Below are 23,165 nucleotides of genomic sequence, written 5' to 3'. Positions count from 1 at the left end.
GCAACACTGAAAGTGCTGGAGGGACTCAGCAGGTCAGGCAGGGTCTACAGAGGGAAACTGACAAGTTGATATTTTGGGTCAATACCCTTCACTGGGATTGGAAAGATGGAGATAATCAGTATAGAGAGGTGGAGGGAAAGGGTAGCAAGTAAAGCATGTCAGAGAGGGATGATGGGCAGGTGAGGAAGGGAGAAGTGGGAATGATGTAAGAGGCTGGTAGTGATAGGTGTATTCCATCTCATACCTTTTTGTATCCCCGCTTCTTTAGACAATCCAATCGTTTTTCAGAAGGAGTTTCCCAATGTATCTGTAAACAAAATAACATTGATATAAGCAGTGTTCAAATCAGGTGATCCTGAGCTATGCAAGAAACTCAGATCTCTGAAGATCTATCCTTGGCCCAACGCATTAATGCAATTACAAAGAAGGCATGTCAGCTTGCAATATTTCAATAGGCGTTTGAGGAGGGATCAGAAGTGGAGAGAGTGTGCAGCTTCATTTTCCTGGGTGTCAAGATCTCTGAGGATCTAACCTGGTCCCAATATATTGATGCAGTTATAGAGAAAGCAAGACAGCGGCTTGAAGAGATTTGGCACGTCAGCCAATACACTCAAAAACTTCTATAGTTGTACCGTGGAGAGCATTCTGACAGGTTGCATCACTGTCTGGTATGGGGTGGGGGTGCTACTGCACAGGATCGAAAGAAGCTGCAAAGGGTTGTAAATGCATCACGGGCAGCAGCCTCCCGAGCATCAAGGGCATCTTCAAAATACAATGCCTCAAAAAAGGACCTCCATCACCCAGGACTTGAATTCTTCTCATTGCTAATATCAGGGAGAAAAACACTCAAATTTCTCCCCTCCACCATCATATTTCTGAATTGACAATGACCCAACCCATGAACACTCTCTCATTATTTCTGCTGTATTTATTTAATTATATATGCACATCCATACTCTGTGTGTGCGCGTGTGCGTGCGTGCGTGCGTGTGTGTATCAAGTCAAGTCACTTTTATTGTCATTTCGACCATAACTGCTGGTACAGTGCATAGTAAAAATGAGACAACTTTTTTCAGGACCATGGTTTACATGACACAGTACAAAAACTAGACTGAACTACATAATAAAAAAAAACACAGAGAAAGCTATACTAGACTACAGACCTACCCAGGACTGCATAAAGTGCACAAAACAGTGCAGGCATTACAATAAATAATAAACAGGACAGTAGGGCAAGGTGTCAGTCCAGGCTTCGGGTATTGAGGAGTCTGATAGCTTGGGGGAAGAAACTGTTATATATATATTGGATTCATACTGGAGCATCCGCGATGCTGAGAAAGTCATGAATAGCACGTTCAGTGAGTTGGTCACACCGCAGGTAAAGGCTACACAGGCAGAAAGGGAAGGGGTGGCCACTAGACAGTGTAGCAGTAGGCAGGTAGGGCAGGAGTCCCCTGAGGTCATCTCCCTCCTAAATAGATGTACTGTTTTGGATACTGTTGGGTGAGATGTCTCATCAGGGGAAGTCAGCAGCAGCCGAGTTCATTGCACCATGGGTGGCTCTGCGGCACAGGAGGAAAGGAAAAGGAGTGGGAGAGCTATAGTGATAGGGGATTCAATTGTAAGGGGAATAGATAGGTGTTTCTGCGGCCGCAAACAAGACTCCAGGATGGTATGTTGCCTCCCTGGTGCAAGGGTCAAGGATGTCTCTGAGCGGCTGCAGGACATTCTGGAATGGGAGGGTGAACAGCCAGTGGCTGTGGTGCACATAGGTACCAATGATATAGGTAAAAAACAGGATGAGGTCCTACAAGGTGAATTTAGGGAGTTAGGAGATAAACTAAAAAGTAGGACCACAAAGGTAATAATCTCTGGATTACTACCAGTGCCACGTGCTAGTCAGAGTCGAAATAGGAGGATATTTCAGATGAATACGTGGCTTGAAAAATGGTGCAAGAGGGAGGGATTCAAATTTCTGGGGCATTGGAACCAGTTCTGGGGGAGGTGGGACCGGTATAAACAGGACGGTCTGCACCTGAGCTGGACTGGAACCAATGTCCTAGAGGGAGTGTTTGCTACTGCTGTTCAGGAGGCTTTAAACTAATGTGGCAGGGGGATGGGAACAAGTGCAGAGAGACAGAGGGGGTGTAAAATGGGGGTAGAAGCAAAAAGTAGTAAGGTGAAAAGTAAAAGTGACAGGCAGGCAAATCCAGGGCAAAAATCAAAAAGGGCCACTTTTCAACATAATTGTATAAGGGCTAAGAGTGTTGTAAAAACAAGCCTGAAGGCTTTGTGTGTCAATGCGAGGAGTATTCGTAACAAGGTGGATGAATTGAATGTGCTAGTAGTTATTAATGAATATGATATAGTTGGGATCACAGAGACATGGCTCCAGGGTGACCAAGGATGGGAGCTCAACATCCAGGGATATTCAATATTCAGGAGGGATAGACAGGAAAGAAAAGGAGGTGGGGTAGCATTGCTGGTTACAGAGGAGATTAACGCAATAAAAAGGAAGGATATTAGCCTGGAGGATGTGGAATCGATATGGGTAGAGCTGCATAACACTAAGGGGCAGAAAACGCTGGTGGGAGTTGTGTACAGGCCACCTAACAGTAGTAGTGAGGTTGGGGATGGCATTAAACAGGAAATTAGAAATGCGTGCAATAAAGGAACAGTAGTTATAATGGGTGACTTCAATCTACATATAGATTGGGTGAACCAAATTGGTAAGGGTGCTGAGGAAGAGGATTTCTTGGAATGTATGCGGGATGGTTTTCTGAAACAACATGTCGAGGAACCAACTAGAGAGCAGGCCATTCTAGATTGGGTATTGAGCAATGAGGAAGGATTAGTTAACAATCTTGTCATGCGAGGCCCCTTGGGTAAGAGTGACCATAATATGGTGGAATTCTTCATTAAGATGGAGAGTGACATAGTTAATTCAGAAACAAAGGTTCTGAACTTAAAGAAGGGTAACTTTGAAGGTATGAGATGTGAATTAGCTAAGATAGACTGGCAAATGATACTTAAAGGGTTGACGGTGGATATGCAATGGCCAGCATTTAAAGATCGCGTGGATGAACTACAACAATTGTTCATCCCAGTTTGGCAAAAGAATAAACCAGGGAAGGTAGTGCACCCGTGGCTGACAAGGGAAATTAGGGATAGTATCAAGTCTGAAGAAGAAACATATAAATTAGCCAGAAAAAGCGGCACACCTGAGGACTGGGAGAAATTCAGAATCCAGCAGAGGAGAACAAAGGGCTTAATTAGGAAAGGGAAAAAAGATTATGAGAGAAAGCTGACAGGGAACATAAAAACTGACTGTAAAAGCTTTTATAGATATGTGAAAAGAAAAAGATTGGTCAAGACAAATGTAGGTCCCTTACAGTCAGAAACAGGTGAGTTGATCATAGGGAACAAGGACATGGCAGACCAATTGAATAACTACTTTGGTTCTGTCTTCACTAAGGAGGACATAAATAATCTTCCGGAAATAGTAAGGGACTGAGGGTCTAGTGAGATGGAGGAACTGAGGGAAATACATGTTAGTAGGGAAGTGGTGTTAGGTAAATTGAAGGGATTAAAGGCAGATAAATCCTCAGGGCCAGATGGTCTGCATCCCAGAGTGCTTAAGGAAGTAACCCAAGAAATAGTGTATGCATTAGTGATAATTTTTCAAAACTCATTAGATTCTGGATTAGTTTCTGAGGATTGAAGGGTGGCTAATGTAACCCCCACTTTTTAAAAAAAGAGGGAGAGAAAAACCAGGGAATTAATGATTGGTTAGTCTGACATCGGTGGTGGGGAAAATACTAGAGTTGGTTATCAAAGATGTGATAACAGCACATTTGGAAAGAGGTGAGATCATCAGACAAAGTCAGCATGGATTTGTGAAAGGAAAATCACGTCTGACGAATCTTATAGAATTTTTTGAAGATGTAACTAGTAGAGTGGATAGGGGAGAGCCAGTGGATGTGGTATATTTAGATTCTCAAAAGGTTTTTGACAAGGTCCCACACAGAAGATTATGTGCAAACTTAGAGCATTGGGGGTATGGTATTGATGTGGATAGAGAATTGGTTGGCAGACAGGAAGCAAAGAGTGGGAGTAAACGGGACCTTTTCAGAATGGCAGCCAGTGACTAGTGGGGTACCGCAAGGCTCAATGCTGGGACCCCAGTTGTTTACAATATATATTAATGATTTAGATGAGGGAATTAAATTCAACATCTCCAAGTTTACGGATGACACGAAGCTGGGCGGCAGTGTTAGCTGTGAGGAGGATGCTAAGAAGATGCAGGGTGACTTGGATAGGTTAGGTGAGTGGGCAAATTCATGGCAGATGCAATTTAATGTGGATAAATGTGAGGTTATCCACTTTGGTTGCAAGAACAGGAAAATAGATTATTATCTGAATGGTGGCCAATTAGGAAAAGGGGAGGTACAATGAGACCTGGGTCTCATTGTACACCAGTCATTGAAGGTGGGCATGCAGGTACAACAGGCGGTGAAAAGGGCAAATGGTACGTTGGCATTCATAGCAAAAGGATTTGAGTACAGGAGCAGTGAGGTTCTACTGCAGTTGTACAAGGCCTTAGTGAGACCTCACCTAGAGTATTGTGTGCAGTTTTGATCCCCTAATCTGAGGAAAGACATTCTTGCCATACAGAGAAGGTTCACCAGATTGATTCCTGGGATGGCAGGACTTTCATATGAAGAAAGACTGGATCGACTAGGCTTATACTCACTGGAATTTAGAAGATTGAGGGAGGATCTTATTGAAACGTATAAAATTCTAAAGGGATTGGACACGCTAGATGCAGGAAGATTGGTTCCGATGCTGGGGAAGTCCAAAACGAGGGGTCGCAGTTTAAGGATAAAGGGGAAGCCTTTTAGGACCGAGATGAGGAAAAACTTCTTCACACAGAGAGTGGTGAATCTGTGGAATTCTCTGCCACAGGAAACAGTTGAGGCCAGTTCATTGGCTATATTTAAGAGGAGGTTAGAATTGGCCCTTGTGGCTAAAGGGATCGCGGGGTATGGAGAGAAAGCAGGTACAGGGTTCTGAGTTGGATGATCAGCCATGATCATACTGAATGGTGTTGCAGGCTCGAAGGGCCAAATGGCCTACTCCTGCACCTATTTTCTATGTTTCTATATATATATATATATATATATATATATATACACACACACACACACACACACACACTATATATATATATACTGCTAAACAACAAATTTCATGACATATGTCAGTGCTGTTAAACTTAGTTGGATTCCGATACAACCTCTATAAAGCTACCAAGAATGGCAAGAGACAACACCAGTCCAAAATTGAGTCCCTAACCTGCCATCAGTTGTGCCAGGGCATACATTTTATAATGGGGTACAAAAATGAATTTGGCCAGAATCATCCCTTCCCAGTCCACATTTTGAACAGTTACCTAGAGGAAACACACGCAGTCATGGGGAGAATGTAAAACTCCTTACAGACAGTGGTGGGACTGGTATTGTAGAGTGTTGAGCTAACCACTACGCTACTGAGCCATCCCTTCTATGCTGTTTGACTCTATGACTCTAAATAATTCCATTGAGGGGAATGTGAGATCACGGGCCACCCCAAACAACAGGAAAGGCAGCGTGTGACCACTGCCCAGTTTGGTGGCTGACACATGATTGCAGAGGGCTGGAACGCTCGTAAAGGGCCAACAGCTTCTCCCACACGTTACGATCCCGTGAAACGTGATCCTTACCATTTTCATGGACTTGTCAGTGATGTCATTCATATTGAGAGCAAAGATGGCCTCTCTTGCTCCAACATAAAGGACCCCCTGGTCCTCCTCAAGCCAGAACGTTGTGTAGTTGTACACGCTGTGACTGAAATGTTTGTAGTCAATTACATCTATAAGAGATGAAAATGTTTTAGTGAGATTAATTTTTGATTTGTGTATCAGGAGAATATACAAGAATTGATATTCAATTATTTACTGATTAACAATCAAAAATTACCAGGGCAAAGTAAGTTCCCTTGGTCTTGATCCACTGTTTCATTTCATTTGCCCTCATTAATTCCATAACCCAGCATTTGTGTCTTATGAAAACCAATCAATCTCACGGCAAGTGGGAGGAAACTGGAGAAAACCCGTATGCTCACTGGGGAGAACGTGCCAACTCCACAAAGTCAGCAGCTGAGATTAGGATTGAACCCTTGTTTCTGGGGCTATGAGGCAGCAACTTTATTGCACACCCAGTTAAATCCTGTTTGATATCCAGAGTTATGCACGGCAAGATGCTGGTCCGAAGACAGTCAGGAGGGTCATTTTTATTGGGTTTGAATAAAGTGTGTCCCATGAACATCTGCTATAATTCTTCCAGGAGCCACTCTGTTCCTGTGACTGTCACACTTACTTCCAGCCACATTGTAAGCCACAAGACACAGGAGTCGAATTTATTTCTTTTACAAGGTCAGCATTTATCGCCCTTTCTTAACCACCCTTAAATCAAATGGTTAGCCCCACAGGGCAGTTCAAAGCCACATTTTTACAACAATCCATCTTTTGTAATTCCAGATTTAATTCAATTAATTGAATTTAAATTCTCCAAATGACTTTATGGGCTTGAACACACTGTTGTCAGTCTCTAGGTATTTGCCCCTCTCACTGAACCACGTACCAGCGTCTCCCAGCCCTTGACTCTCATTTTCTTCCTCTGATACACAACAACCACATGCATTATGTAAAACCAAACTTCAGTGAGAATAAGCTTCAGGTTCTCCTGGAAACCTCGGCCTCTCTGCTAGTGGAAATCATGAGATCCCCTTTTCAGACTGAGGCAGGTGACTGCAGACAGTGACATCTTGTAACCCCAGTGTCAACTGAACCAGTGGTTTTCGTCGATTAGTCAAAGGTACCTCTTCAACCTCTGAATCTCTTCAACTTCCTTTGAAAGGTCGCTATCACTGGCTGCAGACTCCTTGTCCTTTATTTCTATTGAGCAAAATTATTAATGGCTAGCAAAGCCTGATGAGTGAATCTGATAGACCAGCTGCATCAGGGACAAGGGACCTGTACATGGGTCCGAGACGACGTCCTTACACAATGTTCATCTGGCACATGCCGTTGTTTAGTAGCAGTCTCTCATGTCCTCTCACATGGCTCACACATTCTCCTGCCTGCCATGCAGAAATGGAGAAATTATAACCACGTTGGTTTTGGTAACTGCGACCTCCTCTGTTTGGTGACGAGTATCTATGGTGCACCATGCGGAACAAACGGAGTGTGTGCACAGAGGGCTCGATTTGTTCAGCAGGCGACCTCCAATTTCTGTGTGCTTTTTGCCTCAGTGTTCAACCCCCACCCTCACCCTCTGTCCTCGGCCTCTTGCAGTATTTCACCCCCTCGCCCTCAGCCTCCTGCAGTATTTCACCTACCCCCCTCACCCTCCTGCAGTATTTCACCTACCCCATCACCCTCTGTCCTCAGCCTCCTGCAGTATTTCACCTACCCCCCTCACCCTCCTGCAGTATTTCACCTACCCCCTCACCCTCTGTCCTCAGCCTCCTGCAGTATTTCACCTACCCCCACCACCCTCTGTCCTCGGCCTCCTGCAGTATTTCACCTACCCTCACCCTCTGTCCCCAGCCTCCTGCAGTATTTCACCTACCCCCCTCACCCTCCTGCAGTATTTCACCTACCCCCATCACCCTCTGTCCTCAGCCTCCTGCAGTATTTCACCTACCCTCCCTCACCCTCTGTCCTTGGCCTCCTGCAGTATTTCACCTACCCCCTCACCCTCCTGCAGTATTTCACCCCCCTCACCCTCCTGCAGTATTTCACCTACCCCCATCACCCTCTGTCCTCAGCCTCCTGCAGTATTTCACCCCCGTCGCCCTCAGCCTCCTGCAGTATTTCACCTACCCCCTCACCCTCCTGCAGTATTTCACCTACCCCCATCACCCTCTGTCCTCAGCCTCCTGCAGTATTTCACCCACCTCACCCTCTGTCCTCGGCCTCCTGCAGAGTATTTCACCCCCCTCAACCTCTGTCCTTGTCCTCCTGCAGTATTTCACCCCCCTCACCCTCTGTCCTCGGCCTCCTGCAGTATTTCATCCACTCACCCTCTGTCCTCAGCCTCCTGCAGTATTTCACCCCTCACCCTCTGTCCTCGGCCTCCTGCAGAGTATTTCACCCCTCACCCTCTGTCCTCGGCCTCCTGCAGTATTTCACCCCCCTCACCCTCTGTCCTCGGCCTCCTGCAGAGTATTTCACCCCCCTCACCCTCTGTCCTCGGCCTCCTGCAGAGTATTTCACCCCCCTCACCCTCTGTCCTCAGCTTCCTGCAGAGTATTTCACCCCCCTCACCCTCTGTCCTCAGCCTCCTGCAGAGTATTTCACCCCCCTCACCCTCTGTCCTCGGCCTCCTGCAGTATTTCACCCCCCTCACCCTCTGTCCTCAGCCTCCTGCAGAGTATTTCACCCCCCTCACCTCACCCTCTGTCCTCTGCCTCCTGCAGTGTATTTCACCCCCCTCACCCTCTGTCCTCGGCCTCCTGAAGTATTTCACCCCCCTCACCCTCTGTCCTCGGCCTCCTGCAGAGTATTTCAACCCCCTCACCCTCTGTCCTCGGCCTCCTGCAGAGTATTTCACCACCCTCACCTCACCCTCTGTCCTCGGCCTCCTGCAGTATTTCACCCCCCTCACCCTCTGTCCTTGGCCTCCTGCAGTATTTCACCCCCCTCACCCTCTGTCCTCGGCCTCCTGCAGTATTTCACCTCCCTCACCCTCTGTCCTCGGCCTCCTGCAGTATTTCACCCCTCACCCTCTGTCCTCGGCCTCCTGCAGAGTATTTCACCCCTCACCCTCTGTCCTCGGCCTCCTGCAGAGTATTTCACCCCTCACCCTCTGTCCTCGGCCTCCTGCAGTATTTCACCCCCCTCACCCTCTGTCCTCGGCCTCCTGCAGAGTATTTCACCCCCCTCACCCTCTGTCCTCGGCCTCCTGCAGAGTATTTCACCCCCCTCACCCTCTGTCCTCAGCTTCCTGCAGAGTATTTCACCCCCCTCACCCTCTGTCCTCGGCCTCCTGCAGTATTTCACCCCCCTCACCCTCTGTCCTCGGCCTCCTGCAGTATTTCACCCCCTCACCCTCTGTCCTCGGCCTCCTGCAGAGTATTTCACCCCCCTCACCCTCTGTCCTCGGCCTCCTGCAGTATTTCACCCCCCTCACCCTCTGTCCTCAGCCTCCTGCAGAGTATTTCACCCCCCTCACCCTCTGTCCTCGGCCTCCTGCAGTATTTCACCCCCCTCACCCTCTGTCCTCAGCCTCCTGCAGAGTATTTCACCCCCCTCACCTCACCCTCTGTCCTCTGCCTCCTGCAGTGTATTTCACCCCCCTCACCCTCTGTCCTCGGCCTCCTGAAGTATTTCACCCCCCTCACCCTCTGTCCTCGGCCTCCTGCAGAGTATTTCAACCCCCTCACCCTCTGTCCTCGGCCTCCTGCAGAGTATTTCACCCCCCTCACCCTCTGTCCTCGGCCTCCTGCAGAGTATTTCACCCCCCTCACCATATGTCCTCGGCCTCCTGCAGAGTATTTCACCCCCCTCACCCTCTGTCCTCGGCCTCCTGCAGAGTATTTCACCCCCCTCACCCTCTGTCCTCGGCCTCCTGCAGAGTATTTCACCCCCCTCAACCTATGTCCTCGGCCTCCTGCAGAGTATTTCACCCCCTCACCCTCTGTCCTCAGCCTCCTGCAGTATTTCTCCCCCCTCACCCTCTGTCCTCGGCCTCCTGCAGAGTATTTCACCCCTCACCCTCTGTCCTCGGCCTCCTGCAGAGTATTTCACCCCCCTCACCCTCTGTCCTCGGCCTCCTGCAGTGTATTTCACCCCTCACCCTCTGTCCTCGGCCTCCTGCAGAGTATTTCACCCCCCTCACCATATGTCCTCGGCCTCCTGCAGAGTATTTTACCCCCCTCACCCTCTGTCCTCGGCCTCCTGCAGTGTATTTCACTCCTCACCCTCTGTCCTCGGCCTCCTGCAGAGTATTTCACCCCCCTCACCCTCTGACCTCGGCCTCCTGCAGAGTATTTCACCCCCCTCACCCTCTGTCCTCGGCCTCCTGCAGAGTATTTCACCCCCCTCACCCTCTGTCCTCGGCCTCCTGCAGAGTATTTCACCCCCCTCACCCTCTGTCCTCGGCCTCCTGCAGAGTATTTCACCGCCCTCACCCTCTGTCCTTGGCCTCCTGCAGAGTATTTCACCCCCCTCACCATATGTCCTTGGCCTCCTGCAGAGTATTTCACCCCCCTCACCCTCTGTCCTCGGCCTCCTGCAGTGTATTTCACTCCTCACCCTCTGTCCTCGGCCTCCTGCAGAGTATTTCACCCCCCTCACCCTCTGACCTCGGCCTCCTGCAGAGTATTTCACCCCCCTCACCCTCTGTCCTCGGCCTCCTGCAGAGTATTTCACCCCCCTCACCCTCTGTCCTCGGCCTCCTGCAGAGTATTTCACCCCCCTCACCCTCTGTCCTCGGCCTCCTGCAGAGTATTTCACCCCCCTCACCCTCTGTCCTCGGCCTCCTGCAGAGTATTTCACCCCCCTCACCCTCTGTCCTCGGCCTCCTGCAGAGTATTTCACCCCCCTCACCCTCTGTCCTCGGCCTCCTGCAGAGTATTTCACCCCCCTCACCCTCTGTCCTCAGCCTCCTGCAGAGTATTTCACCCCCCTCACCCTCTGTCCTCAGCCTCCTGCAGAGTATTTCACCCCCCTCACCCTCTGTCCTTGGCCTCCTGCAGTATTTCATCCCCTCACCCTCTGTCCTCGGCCTCCTGCAGTATTTCACCCCCCTCACCCTCTGTCCTCGGCCTCCTGCAGAGTATTTCACCCCCTCACCCTCTGTCCTCGGCCTCCTGCAGTATTTCACCCCCCTCATCCTCTGTCCTTGGCCTCCTGCAGAGTATTTCACCCCCCTCACCCTCTGTCCTCGGCCTCCTGCAGTATTTCACCCCTCACCCTCTGTCCTCAGCCTCCTGCAGAGTATTTCACCCACCTCACCCTCTGTCCTCAGCCTCCTGCAGAGTATTTCACCCCCCTCACCGTCTGTCCTCGGCCTCCTGCAGTATTTCACCCCTCATCCTCTGTCCTCAGCCTCCTGCAGAGTATTTCACCCCCCTCACCCTCTGTCCTCAGCCTCCTGCAGAGTATTTCACCCCCTCACCCTCTGTCCTTGGCCTCCTGCAGTATTTCACCCCCCTCACCCTCTGTCCTCGGCCTCCTGCAGAGTATTTCACCCCTCACCCTCTGTCCTCGGCCTCCTGCAGTATTTCACCCCCCTCACCCTCTGTCCTCGGCCTCCTGCAGAGTATTTCACCCCCTCACCCTCTGTCCTCGGCCTCCTGCAGTATTTCACCCCCCTCACCCTCTGTCCTCAGCCTCCTGCAGAGTATTTCACCCCCCTCACCCTCTGTCCTCGGCCTCCTGCAGTATTTCACCCCTCACCCTCTGTCCTCAGCCTCCTGCAGAGTATTTCACCCCCCTCACCTCACCCTCTGTCCTCGGCCTGCAGTATTTCACCCCTCACCCTCTGTCCTCAGCCTCCTGCAGAGTATTTCACCCCCCTCACCTCACCCTCTGTCCTTGGCCTCCTGCAGTATTTCACCCCTCACCCTCTGTCCTCAGCCTCCTGCAGAGTATTTCACCCCCCTCACCTCACCCTCTGTCCTCGGCCTCCTGCAGTATTTCACCCCTCACCCTCTGTCCTCAGCCTCCTGCAGAGTATTTCACCCCCCTCACCCTCTGTCCTCAGCTTCCTGCAGAGTATTTCACCCCCCTCACCTCACCCTCTGTCCTCGGCCTCCTGCAGTATTTCACCCCCCTCACCCTCTGTCCTTGGCCTCCTGCAGAGTATTTCACCCCCCTCACCCTCTGTCCTCGGCCTCCTGCAGAGTATTTCACCCCCCTCACCCTCTGTCCTCGGCCTCCTGCAGTATTTCACCCCTCACCCTCTGTCCTCAGCCTCCTGCAGAGTATTTCACCCCCCTCACCCTCTGTTCTCAGCCTCCTGCAGAGTATTTCACCCCCCTCACCGTCTGTCCTCGGCCTCCTGCAGTATTTCACCCCTCATCCTCTGTCCTCAGCCTCCTGCAGAGTATTTCACCCCCCTCACCCTCTGTCCTCAGCCTCCTGCAGAGTATTTCACCCCCTCACCCTCTGTCCTTGGCCTCCTGCAGTATTTCACCCCCCTCACCCTCTGTCCTCGGCCTCCTGCAGAGTATTTCACCCCTCACCCTCTGTCCTCGGCCTCCTGCAGTATTTCACCCCCCTCACCCTCTGTCCTCGGCCTCCTGCAGAGTATTTCACCCCCTCACCCTCTGTCCTCGGCCTCCTGCAGTATTTCACCCCCCTCACCCTCTGTCCTCAGCATCCTGCAGAGTATTTCACCCCCCTCACCCTCTGTCCTCGGCCTCCTGCAGTATTTCACCCCTCACCCTCTGTCCTCAGCCTCCTGCAGAGTATTTCACCCCCCTCACCTCACCCTCTGTCCTCGGCCTGCAGTATTTCACCCCTCACCCTCTGTCCTCAGCCTCCTGCAGAGTATTTCACCCCCCTCACCTCACCCTCTGTCCTCGGCCTCCTGCAGTATTTCACCCCTCACCCTCTGTCCTCAGCCTCCTGCAGAGTATTTCACCCCCCTCACCCTCTGTCCTCAGCTTCCTGCAGAGTATTTCACCCCCCTCACCTCACCCTCTGTCCTCGGCCTCCTGCAGTATTTCACCCCCCTCACCCTCTGTCCTCGGCCTCCTGCAGAGTATTTCACCCCCCTCACCTCACCCTCTGTCCTCGTCCTCCTGCAGTATTTCAAAGAAGCTAAATGTAATTTCAATAAACCGCACCTTGTCGATCCTCCAGACCTGTTCTAGACTTCCAGCTCCAGTTCTGTCGGGAAATGCTTCCACTTCTCACATTTGGCCGCCTCTGGACACATCCTTTGGCTCAGAGCCTCCCTCTTTCATCCGTAATTATTGCCTATTTTTGCCCATGTTTCATTTGCTCACAGACCTTACAGGTGCCATTTGCTCCTGAAGCCTGTTTCAGTTTTCAATACAACTTTCCCATTCTCTCCCTGTACCCTTTAACTTCCCTGTTTTGACCTTGGCCGTGAATTCTTTCAATGACTCCGTCCCCTCAGCACTTTGGGATGAGTATTAAACCTAATTCTGATTCTGAGAAATTCAAAAAAGTTTTTAATGCCCAGAGAGGAACTCGTTCCACCTCCGTCAGAAATGATGGAAAGGGTGAGATTGGTCTTAGTGTAGGTTAAAAGGTCAGCACAACGTCATGGGCCGAAGGGCCTGTAGAGTTCTATGTTCTAAATTAGTGAACCCTTGAAGTTATGCGTCCAAATTCCAGATACCGCCACTAAGGGAAACAGTATCCGGCCTTCATTTCCCCGTCTGTATGAAGTGGCGCAGTGAGAGTGCGGTAATGCATTTCCCGACACCGACGTTGGGTCGGGGCTCACTTTAACAGGCTGGACATACGTAATTACGCGAAGTATTTAAACCGCGCTTCGTGTTTGGAATGCAATTAGTGAGTTGTTACGATTCTTCTCTTCTCAAACATAAACGCCTCCGCTGATTTTGTTTGCAAATACCTACATCGGTGACTCGGATGGTCCAGGACGATTCCAGAGTTACTGAACATGTCGGCCAAAGCAGTCGCGTTGAAACTGCCGGAGTTTGGGGAGCAAAATGCCGTTGTCTGGATTGTACAAGCCAATTCACGCTGCGAGAAATCTCCGCCGACAACACCAAGTATCTCTGGTGGTGGCATCGCTCAGTAACTCCACGGCTGCGAGAGCGGGGAGTCTCCAATAAATCCCAATCGCTGAAGACTTTTTGACTACCGGGGTCTGAGCAGATGTTCTCCTGGTCCGGCCTCTGCGACTCTGAGCCATCGGAGCGGACTCTCCACGGAAATCGCCCTCCTGGGTTTATTTTTAAAGAACTCTTCGTGCAGCAAATGCCAGATCGCTTTGGCGGTGCCGACTGCCCTGCAGCCTGGGACAGTGCCGGTGCTTCGGGACATCAGCCGCCAGGGTCGTCTCCTGTTCATTACGGACACCCTTCCTGGGCGACTCGGGTGCTCAAGTCAGCGTGCTGCCGGTATCGCCTATTGATGAGAACCTCGCGGGAGGCGGCCATCGGCAGCGGGATCCAGGCTTACGGACACGACGGCTGCTCCAGTGGGCGACATCACACATGGGATTTCGTCCTGGGTTAAAGTGGCCCCACCTCTGCACGGTGCAGATTTCCTGCGTGCCCGAGGACTGTTACTGATCTTCACAACTGCCGGCTTGTGGATGTCAAGGACTTTGGGTCGGTACCCTGCTCCCCCAGTAAGTTCCCAACGACTCCGTCAAAGTCATGTACCACCGCATGACTGGGCTAAATCCCAAAGCTCACCAAAAGCCCACATTCTCCACCAGTCATAAAACGCGGGGTCGAACACCTCATTTCCATGCCCACATGGGTAGACTGGACCCAGAAGAGCTGGTTACCGCGAACGCTGAGTTTGCCAACATGGAAAAATTCAGCATTGTTCGCCAGCCGAATAGCCCCTGGGCTTTACCTCTCCGTCTGGTCCCTAAATCTGTTGGTGGTTGTCGCCCATGTGGCGATTACCGACGTGATAACCAGGCCACCAAGACCCCGGCGAATCGCATAACCAGGGCTGTGGATAGGACTTTCAGCTATATGGTAGAAGTTAGGTTCAACAGATTGGAGAAGTTTGGATAAAGTAAAAGAGAAAAGTGTGGATAAAGATAAAGAAAAAGCAAAAGATAATAAAGAAAAGTAAGAGTGGAGTGAAGAAAAGTCAAGTGCAAAAGAGTAAAAGATTACAGGATTTTAAAGGCACATTGAGTGTAAGGGCACATTGAGTGTAAGGGCACAATGAGTGTAAGGGCACTTGTATCTGAATGCCAGCAGTATTCCAACCTTGTGGCTCAGAGCAGTACAAAGCGGCCATTACAGAAACGTGGTTGCAGGGTGAGAGGATTGGGAATTAAATATCCAAGGATATCAGGCAATACGGAAGGATAGGCAGGAAGGTAAGGGAGGTGGGGTAGCTCTCTTAATTAAAGATGAGATCAGGGTGATAGTGAGAGATAATATAAGATCTAAGGAGCAGAATGTTGAATTCATCTAGGTGGAGATTAGGAACAGTAAAGGGAAAAAAAATCAGTGGTGGGGGTTGTATATCGACTGCCAAATAGTAACATTACAGTGACACAGGCAATAAACAGAGAAATATCTGAGGCATTTAAGAATGGAACAGCAGTTATCATGGGGGATTTTAACTTGCACATAGATTGGGTGAATCAGGTTGGTCAAGGCAGTCCTGAGGAGGACTTCATAGAAAGTTTCCTGATGGCTTTCCTGAACAGCGTGTTACTGAACCTACAAGGGAACGTGTTATCTTAGATCTGGTCCTGTGCAATGAGACAGGTAAAATTAGTGATCTTGTAGTTAGGGATCCTTTTGGAAAGAGTGATCACAGTATGATAGAGTTTCTCATACAAATGGACGGTGCAATAGTTCGATCTAAAACCAGTGTATTATGCCTAAACAATGGAGACTACAATGGGATGAGGGAAATCTGGGAACACAGGCTATATGGTGGGACAGTTCTGGAACAGTGAAAGGTTTTCAAAGAGATTTTTCACAATGCTCAACAAAAGTATATTCCAGTTAAAGACAAGGACAGTAAGAGTGGGGAGAGCCAGTGTTGGATAACTAAGGAAATAAAAGAAGGCATCAAACTAAAAGCTCATGCATACAAAGTCACCAAGAGTAGTGGGAACTGGAAGATTGGAAAAACTTTAAAAAGCAACAAAGTACCACTAAGCAAGCGATAAAGAAAGGGAAGCCAGATTATGAAAATAAACTAGCACAAAATATAAAAACAGATAGTATAAGTTTTTATAATTATATAAAGTGGAAAAGGGTGGCTAAAGTGAAGGTAGGTCCCTTGGAGGACGAGAAGGGGGAATTGATATTGGGTAATGAGGAAATGGCCAAGGCTTTGAATGACTATTTTGTGTCAGTCTTCACAGTGGAGGACATGTTTAACATGCCAAAGAAAGATGGTATAGATCCCGATGGGAGGTGAGAACCTCGATACAATAGCTATCACTAAAGATGTAGTGCTGAGCAAACTTGTGGTCTGAAGATAGACAAGTCCCCTGGTCCTGATCGAATGAATTCCAGGGTACTGAAAGAAATGGCAGAAGTTATAGTAGAGGCTTTGGTGATGATTTACCAAAATTCTCTGGACTCCGGTAGGTCCCGGCAGATTGGAAGATGACAAATGTCACGCCACTGTTCAAAAGAGGAAATAGGCAAAAGGCAGTTAACTATAGACCAGTTAGTTTAACATCTGGAGTTGGGAAAATGCTTGAAGCTGTCATTAAAGAAGAAATAGTGAGGCATCTGGAAAGAAATGGATCCAGCAGGCAAACGCAGCATGGATTCAGCAAAGGCAGGTCCTGTTTGACAAACATACTGGAGTTCTTTGAAGAAATAATGAGCGCAGTGGATAGAGGGGAACAGATGGACATTTATTTACTTTCGATTTCCAGAAGGCGTTCGATAAGGTGCTGCATAAAAGACTTATTCATATGTCATGAATCCCGTGACAAGTTGAAAAGGACCAGCAGAAATGGAACACACCTGGAGTCTGGTTTACTTTAAATTCAGACTATATTACCGCTACGAATTAATATCATTAACACTGGATAATATGATACAGGTTATAAACTATTTATATATATCCGTAAATGTGTGAGTGTGGATACAAAGATAATAGTCTCGGAGGTAGATATCAGTCTTATGGTGTCAGGTAAGTTTAAGCAGTTCAGTTCACTTTATGTTGCGTTGAGGTGAATTGATGGAGAGAGAGAGAGAGTTAATTGAGTTGATGTTTACGTTGGCAGCTTTACTTGGTCTTGCTTCTGAAGTCTTTAGAGTCACTTCGTGTGAACCCCACACAGACACAGACAGACAGAGCCCCTTCTAGGGAACGGTCTACTAACCCACGGCATGGGTTCACCACCAGCAGACCCCCACAGGCAAGCTCTTACCCAATATAAAGCTATCAGGCAGGAACTTCAAGCATAAATTGGGAATAGATGTTCTCAGGGAAATGTACAGAAGAACTGTGCCAAATGTTCAGGGAATATTTGCATGGGGTTCTGAGTAGGTACGTTCCAATGAGACAGGGAAAGGATGGTAGGGTACAGGAACCGTGGTGTTCAAAGGCTGTTGAAAATCTAGTCAAGAAGGAAAGAAGAGCTTACGAAAGGTTCAAAAAACTAGGTAATGATAGAGATCTAGAAGATTATAAGGCTAGCAGGAAGGAGCTTAAGAAAGAAATCAGGAGAGCCAGAAGGGCCCATGAGAAGGCCTTGGCGGACAGGATTAAGGAAAACTCCAAGGGCATTCTACACGTATGTTAAGAGCAGGAGGATAAGATGTGATGGAATAGGACCAATCAAGTGTGACAGTGGAAAAGTGTGTATGGAACCGGAGGAGATAGCAGAGGTACTTAATGAATACTTTGCTTCAGTATTCACTACGGAAAATGATCTTGGCGATTGTAGGGATGACTTACAGCAGACTGAAAAGCTTGAGCATGTAGATGTTAAGGAAGAGGATGTTTTTGGAAAGCATCAAGTTGGATAAGTCACCGAGACCAGATGAGATGTATCCCAGGCTATTGTGGGAGGTGAGGGAGGAGATTGCTGAGCCTCTGGCAATGATCTTTGCATCATCAATGAGGGCGGGAGAGGTTTTGGAGGATTGGAGGGTTGTGAATGTTGTTCCATTATTTAAGAAAGGGAGTAGAGATAGCCCAGGAAATTACAGACCAGTGCATCTTACTTCAGTGATTGGTAAGTTGATGGAGAAGATCCTGAGAGGCAGGATTTATGAACATTTGGAGAGGCATAATATGATTAGGAATAGTTAGCATGGCTTTGTCAAAGGCCTTATGAGCCTGATTGAATTTTTTGAGCATGTGACTAAACATATTGATGAAGGTAGAGCCGTAGGTGTAGTGTATATGGATTTCAGCAAGGCATTTGTTAAGGTATCCCATGCAAGGCTTATTGAGAAAGTAAGAAAGCATGGGATCCAAGGGGACATTGCTTTGTGGATCCAGAACTGGCTTGCCCATAGAAGGCAAAAGGTGGTTGTAGACGGGTCATATTCTGCATGGAGGTCGGTGATCAGAGGTGTGCCTCAGGGATCGGTTCTGGGAGCCCTACTCTTCGTGATTTTTATAAATGATGTGGGTGAGGAAGTGGAGGGATGGGTTAGTAAATTTGCTGATGACACAAAGGTTGGAGGAGGTGTGGATAGTGTGAAGGGCTGTCAGAGGTTACAGCAGGACATTGATAGAATGTAAAACTGGGCAGAGAAGTGGCAGATGGAGTTCAATCCAGATAAGTGTGAAGTGGTTCATTTTGGTAGGTCAAATATGATGGGAGAATATAGTATTAATGGTAAGACTCTTGACAGTGTGGAGGATCAGAGGGATCTTGGGGTCCGAGTCCACAGGACACTCAAAGCTGCTGTGCAGGTTGACTCTGTGGCTAAGAAGGCATATGGTGCATGGGCCTTCATCAATCACGGGACTGAATTTAAGAACCAAGAGGTAATGTTGCAGCTCTATAGGACCCTGGTCGGATCCCACTTGGAGTACTGCGCTCAGTTCTGGTCGTCTCACTACAGGAAGGATGTGGAAACCATAGAAAGGGTGCAAAGGAGATTTACAAGGATGTTGCCTGGATTGGGGAGCATGCCTTACGAGAATAGGTTGAGTGAACTTGGCCTTTTCTGCTAGGAGCGACGGAGGATGAGAGGTGACCTGATAGAGGTGTACAAGATGATTGAGGCATTGATTGTGTGGATAATTCGATGCTTTTCCCCAGGGCTGAAATGGCTAGCATGAGAGGACACAGTTTTAAGGTGGTTGGAAGTAAGTACAGAGGAGATGTCAGGGGTAAGTTTTTTTTTATGCAGAGAGTGGTGAGTGCGTGGAATGGGCTGCCAGCGACGGTGGTGGAGGCGGATACGATAGGGTCTTTTAAGAGACTCCTGGATGGGTACATGGAGCTCAGAAAAATAGAGGGCTATGGGTAACCCTACGTAATTTCTCAGGTAAGGACATGTTCAGCACAGCTTTGTGGGCTGAAGGGCCTGTATTGTGCTGTAGGTTTTCTATGTTTCTACCCGGTACATCTTTGGACTGAGGGGGGAACTGGAGCACTCAGGGAAAACCCACACATTTCACAGGGAGGGCGCACCGAGACCCCTTACAGAGGATGCCAGAATTGAAGAATGGACTCCAGCGCCCCGATCTGAAACTGCGTCATGCTAACCGCTACACTATCGTCCACACTTTCAAGGGCTTGGCACTTTATTGTTGGAGAGGCGTACGGTACAGAATTGCTGGAAATGTTGGGACAGCAAGTGTAACTGGCTGGTTGTTGATTGCCACGGGTTTGGGACAAAGGGCCTGTGTTAGTGCAGTATGCCTCTGTGTCTCTACCACAATATAACATCAGGAGAATATTCTGCATTCTGGAAATAAACTGAGAATTATGGAAATAAAAGTTGCACAACAGCATCTGGAGTTGATGTTTCAGATCTCCTGTTAGGGGAGAGGTAGAGCAGTGGCTGACAAAGAGGGGGGAGAGAGAGAGAGAGAGAGGGGGAAGATAGAGGGAAGAGAGAGAGAAAGAGGGAGAGAGGGACAATAGAGAGAAGCAGAGTGAAAGAGAGACAGAGAGAGGGGGAGAGAGGGAGAATAGAGAGAAACAGAGACAGGGGGGGGGAAGAGAGGAAGAGGGAGAGAGGAAGAGGGAGAGAGGGCGAATAGAGAGAAACAGAGAGAGGAAGAGGGAGAGAGAGGGGGGAGAGAGAGGAAGAGGGAGAATAGAGAGAAACAGAGAGACGGGGGAGAGAGGAAAGAGGGAGAGAGGGAGAATAGAGAGAAACAGAGAGAGAGAGAGAGAGAGAGGAAGAGGGAGAGAGAGAGGGGGGAGAGAGGAAGAGGGAGAGAGACAGAGAGGAAGAGGGAGAGAGGGGGAGAGAGAGGGGGAGAGAGAGGAAGAGGGAGAATAGAGAGAAACAGAGAGACGGGGGAGAGAGGAAGAGGGAGAGAGACAGAGAGGAAGAGGGAGAGAGGGGGAGAGAGAGGAAGAGGGAGAGAGGGAGAATAGAGAGAAACAGAGACAGAGAGGAAGAGGGAGAGGGGGGGAGAAAGAGGGGGGAGAGAGGAAGAGAGAGAGAAACAGAGACAGAGAGAGAGGAAGAGGGAGAGAGGGGGGAGAGAGAGGAAGAGGGAGAGAGGGAGAATAGAGAGAAACAGAGACAGAGGGAGAGGGGGAGAGAGGAAGAGGCAGAGAGAGAGAGGAAGAGGGAGAGGGGGGAGAGAGGAAGAGAGAGAGAAACAGAGACAGAGAGAGAGGAAGAGGGAGAGAGGGGGAGAGAGAGGAAGAGGGAGAGAGGGAGAATAGAGAGAAACAGAGACAGAGGGAGAGGGGAGAGAGGAAGAGGCAGAGAGAGAGAGGAAGGGGGAGAGAGGAAGAGGGAGAATACAGAGAAACAGAGAGAGGAAGGGGAGAGAGGGGAGAGAGGAAGAGGGAGAATACAGAGGAAGAGGGAGAGAGGGGGAGAGAGAGAGGGGGGAGAGAGAGGAAGAGAGAGAGAATAGAGAGAAACAGAGACAGAGGAAGAGGGGGAGAGGGAGGGAGAGAGAACAGAGAGAAACAGAGAGGGGGAGAGGAAGAGGGAGAGAGGGAGAATAGAGAGAAACAGACAGAGAGGAAGAGGGAGGGGGAGAGAGAGGGGGAGAGAGGAAGAGGGAGAGAGGGGAGAGAGGAAGAGGGAGAATACAGAGGAAGAGGGAGAGAGGGGGAGAGAGAGGAAGAGGGAGAGAGGGGGAGAGAGGAAGAGGGAGAGAGGGGGAGAGAGGAAGAGGGAGAGAGGGAGAATAGAGAGAAACAGAGAGACAGAGGGAGAGGGGGGAGAGAGGAAGAGGGAGAGAGACAGAGAGAGAGGGAGAGAGGGGGAGAGAGAGGAAGAGGGAGAGAGGGGGAGAGAGAGGAAGAGCGGAGAGAGGGGGAATAGAGAGAAACAGAGACAGAGGGAGAGGGGGGAGAGAGGGAGAATAGAGAGAAACAGAGAGAGAGAGGAAGAGGGGGAGAGGAGAATAGAGAGAGACAGAGAGGAAGAGGGAGAGAGGGAGAATAGAGAGAAAACAGAGAGACAGAGAGAGAGGGACTCTGGGGGAGAGAGGAATAGAGAGAGACAGAGAGAGGAGGAAGAGGGAGAGAGGGGGGGAGAGAGAGGGAGAGAGGGAGAATAGAGAGAGACAGAGAGAGGAAGAGGGAGAGAGACAGAGAGAGAGCGGGAGAGAGGGGGAGAGAGAGGAAGAGGGAGAGAGGGAGAATAGAGAGAGAGACAGAGAGAGAGGAAGAGGGGGAGAGAGAGATGGGGAGAGAGGAAGAGAGAATAAAGAGAAACAGAGACAGAGAGAGAGGAAGGAGAGAGGGGGAGAGAGAGGAAGAGGGAGAGAGGGAGAATAGAGAGAAACAGAGAGACAGAGGGAGAGGGGGGAGAGAGGAAGAGGGAGAGAGACAGAGAGAGGAAGAGGGAGAGAGACAGAGAGAGAGGGGGGAGAGAGAGGAAGAGGGAGAGAGGGGGAGAGAGAGGAAGAGGGAGAGAGGGAGAATAGAGAGAAACAGAGACAGAGAGAGAGGAAGGGGGAGAGAGAGGAAGAGGGAGGAGAGGGAGAATAGAGAGAAACAGAGAGACAGAGGGAGAGGGGGGAGAGAGGGAGAATAGAGAGAAACAGAGAGAGAGAGAGGAAGGGGGGAGAGAGAGGGGAGAGGAAGAGGGAGAGAGAGAGGGAGGGAGAGAGGGGGAGAGAGAGGAAGAGGGAGAATAGAGAGAAACAGAGAGAGAGGAAGAGAGAGAGAGGGGAGAGTGAGGAAGAGAGAGAGAATAGAGAGAAACAGAGAGGGGGAGAGGAAGAGGGAGAGAGGGAGAATAGAGAGAAACAGACAGAGAGGAAGAGGGAGGGGGAGAGAGAGGGGGAGAGAGGAAGAGGGAGAGAGGAAGAGGGAGAATACAGAGGAAGAGGGAGAGAGGGGGAGAGAGAGAGGGAGAATAGAGAGAAACAGAGAGAGAGGAAGAGGGAGAGAGGGAGGAGAGAGAGGGAGAGAGGGAGAATAGAGAGAGACAGAGAGAGGAAGAGGGAGAGAGACAGAGAGAGAGCGGGAGAGAGGGGGGAGAGAGAGGAAGAGGGAGAGAGGGAGAATAGAGAGAGAGACAGAGAGAGAGGAAGAGGGGGAGAGAGAGATGGGGAGAGAGGAAGAGAGAATAAAGAGAAACAGAGACAGAGAGAGAGGAAGGAGAGAGGGGGAGAGAGAGGAAGAGGGAGAGAGGGAGAATAGAGAGAAACAGAGAGACAGAGGGGAGAGGGGGGAGAGAGGAAGAGGGAGAGAGACAGAGAGAGGAAGAGGGAGAGAGACAGAGAGAGAGGGGGAGAGAGAGGAAGAGGGAGAGAGGGGGAGAGAGAGGAAGAGGGAGAGAGGGAGAATAGAGAGAAACAGAGACAGAGAGAGAGGAAGGGGGGAGAGAGAGGGGAGAGGAAGAGGGAGAGAGAGAGGGGGAGAGAGGAAGAGGGAGAATAGAGAGAAACAGAGAGAGAGGAAGAGAGAGAGAGGGGAGAGTGAGGAAGAGAGAGAGAATAGAGAGAAACAGAGAGGGGGAGAGGAAGAGGGAGAGAGGGAGAATAGAGAGAGACAGAGAGGGGGAGAGGAAGAGGGAGAGAGGGAGAATAGAGAGAGACGGAGAGGAAGAGGGAGAGAGGGGGAGAGAGAGGAAGAGGGAGAATACAGAGAAACAGAGAGAGAGGAAGAGGGAGAGAGGGAGAATAGAGAGAAACAGAGAGACAGAGGGAGAGGGGGAGAGAGGAAGAGGGAGAGAGAGAGAGAGGAAGAGGGAGAGAGACAGAGAGAGAGAGGGGGAGAGAGGAGAGAGAGGAAGAGGGAGAGAGGGGGAGAGAGAAGGGAGAGAGGGAGAATAGA

At 49.7% G+C, this 23,165-nt stretch overlaps 1 protein-coding gene across 1 annotated transcript in view; it reads right to left on the bottom strand.

Moving 5' to 3' along the window:
* LOC140715295 (semaphorin-4G-like) overlaps nt 1-13,837 on the bottom strand; it is a 69,253-nt gene extending 55,416 nt beyond the window's left edge. Inside the window, exons 1-3 of the mRNA XM_073027255.1 lie at nt 13,663-13,837; nt 5,762-5,910; nt 245-307 (exon numbers count right to left, since the gene is read on the bottom strand). Coding sequence (XP_072883356.1) covers nt 245-307; nt 5,762-5,910; nt 13,663-13,837 — 387 coding nt within the window. The remainder of the gene's footprint in view (nt 1-244; nt 308-5,761; nt 5,911-13,662) is intronic.
* Nucleotides 13,838-23,165: the final 9,328 nt, after the last annotated feature.

Source organism: Hemitrygon akajei, chromosome 23, assembly GCF_048418815.1.
Source record: "Hemitrygon akajei chromosome 23, sHemAka1.3, whole genome shotgun sequence".
Classification (NCBI taxonomy): domain Eukaryota; kingdom Metazoa; phylum Chordata; class Chondrichthyes; order Myliobatiformes; family Dasyatidae; genus Hemitrygon; species Hemitrygon akajei.
This window is presented reverse-complemented; position numbering and strand designations above follow the sequence as displayed.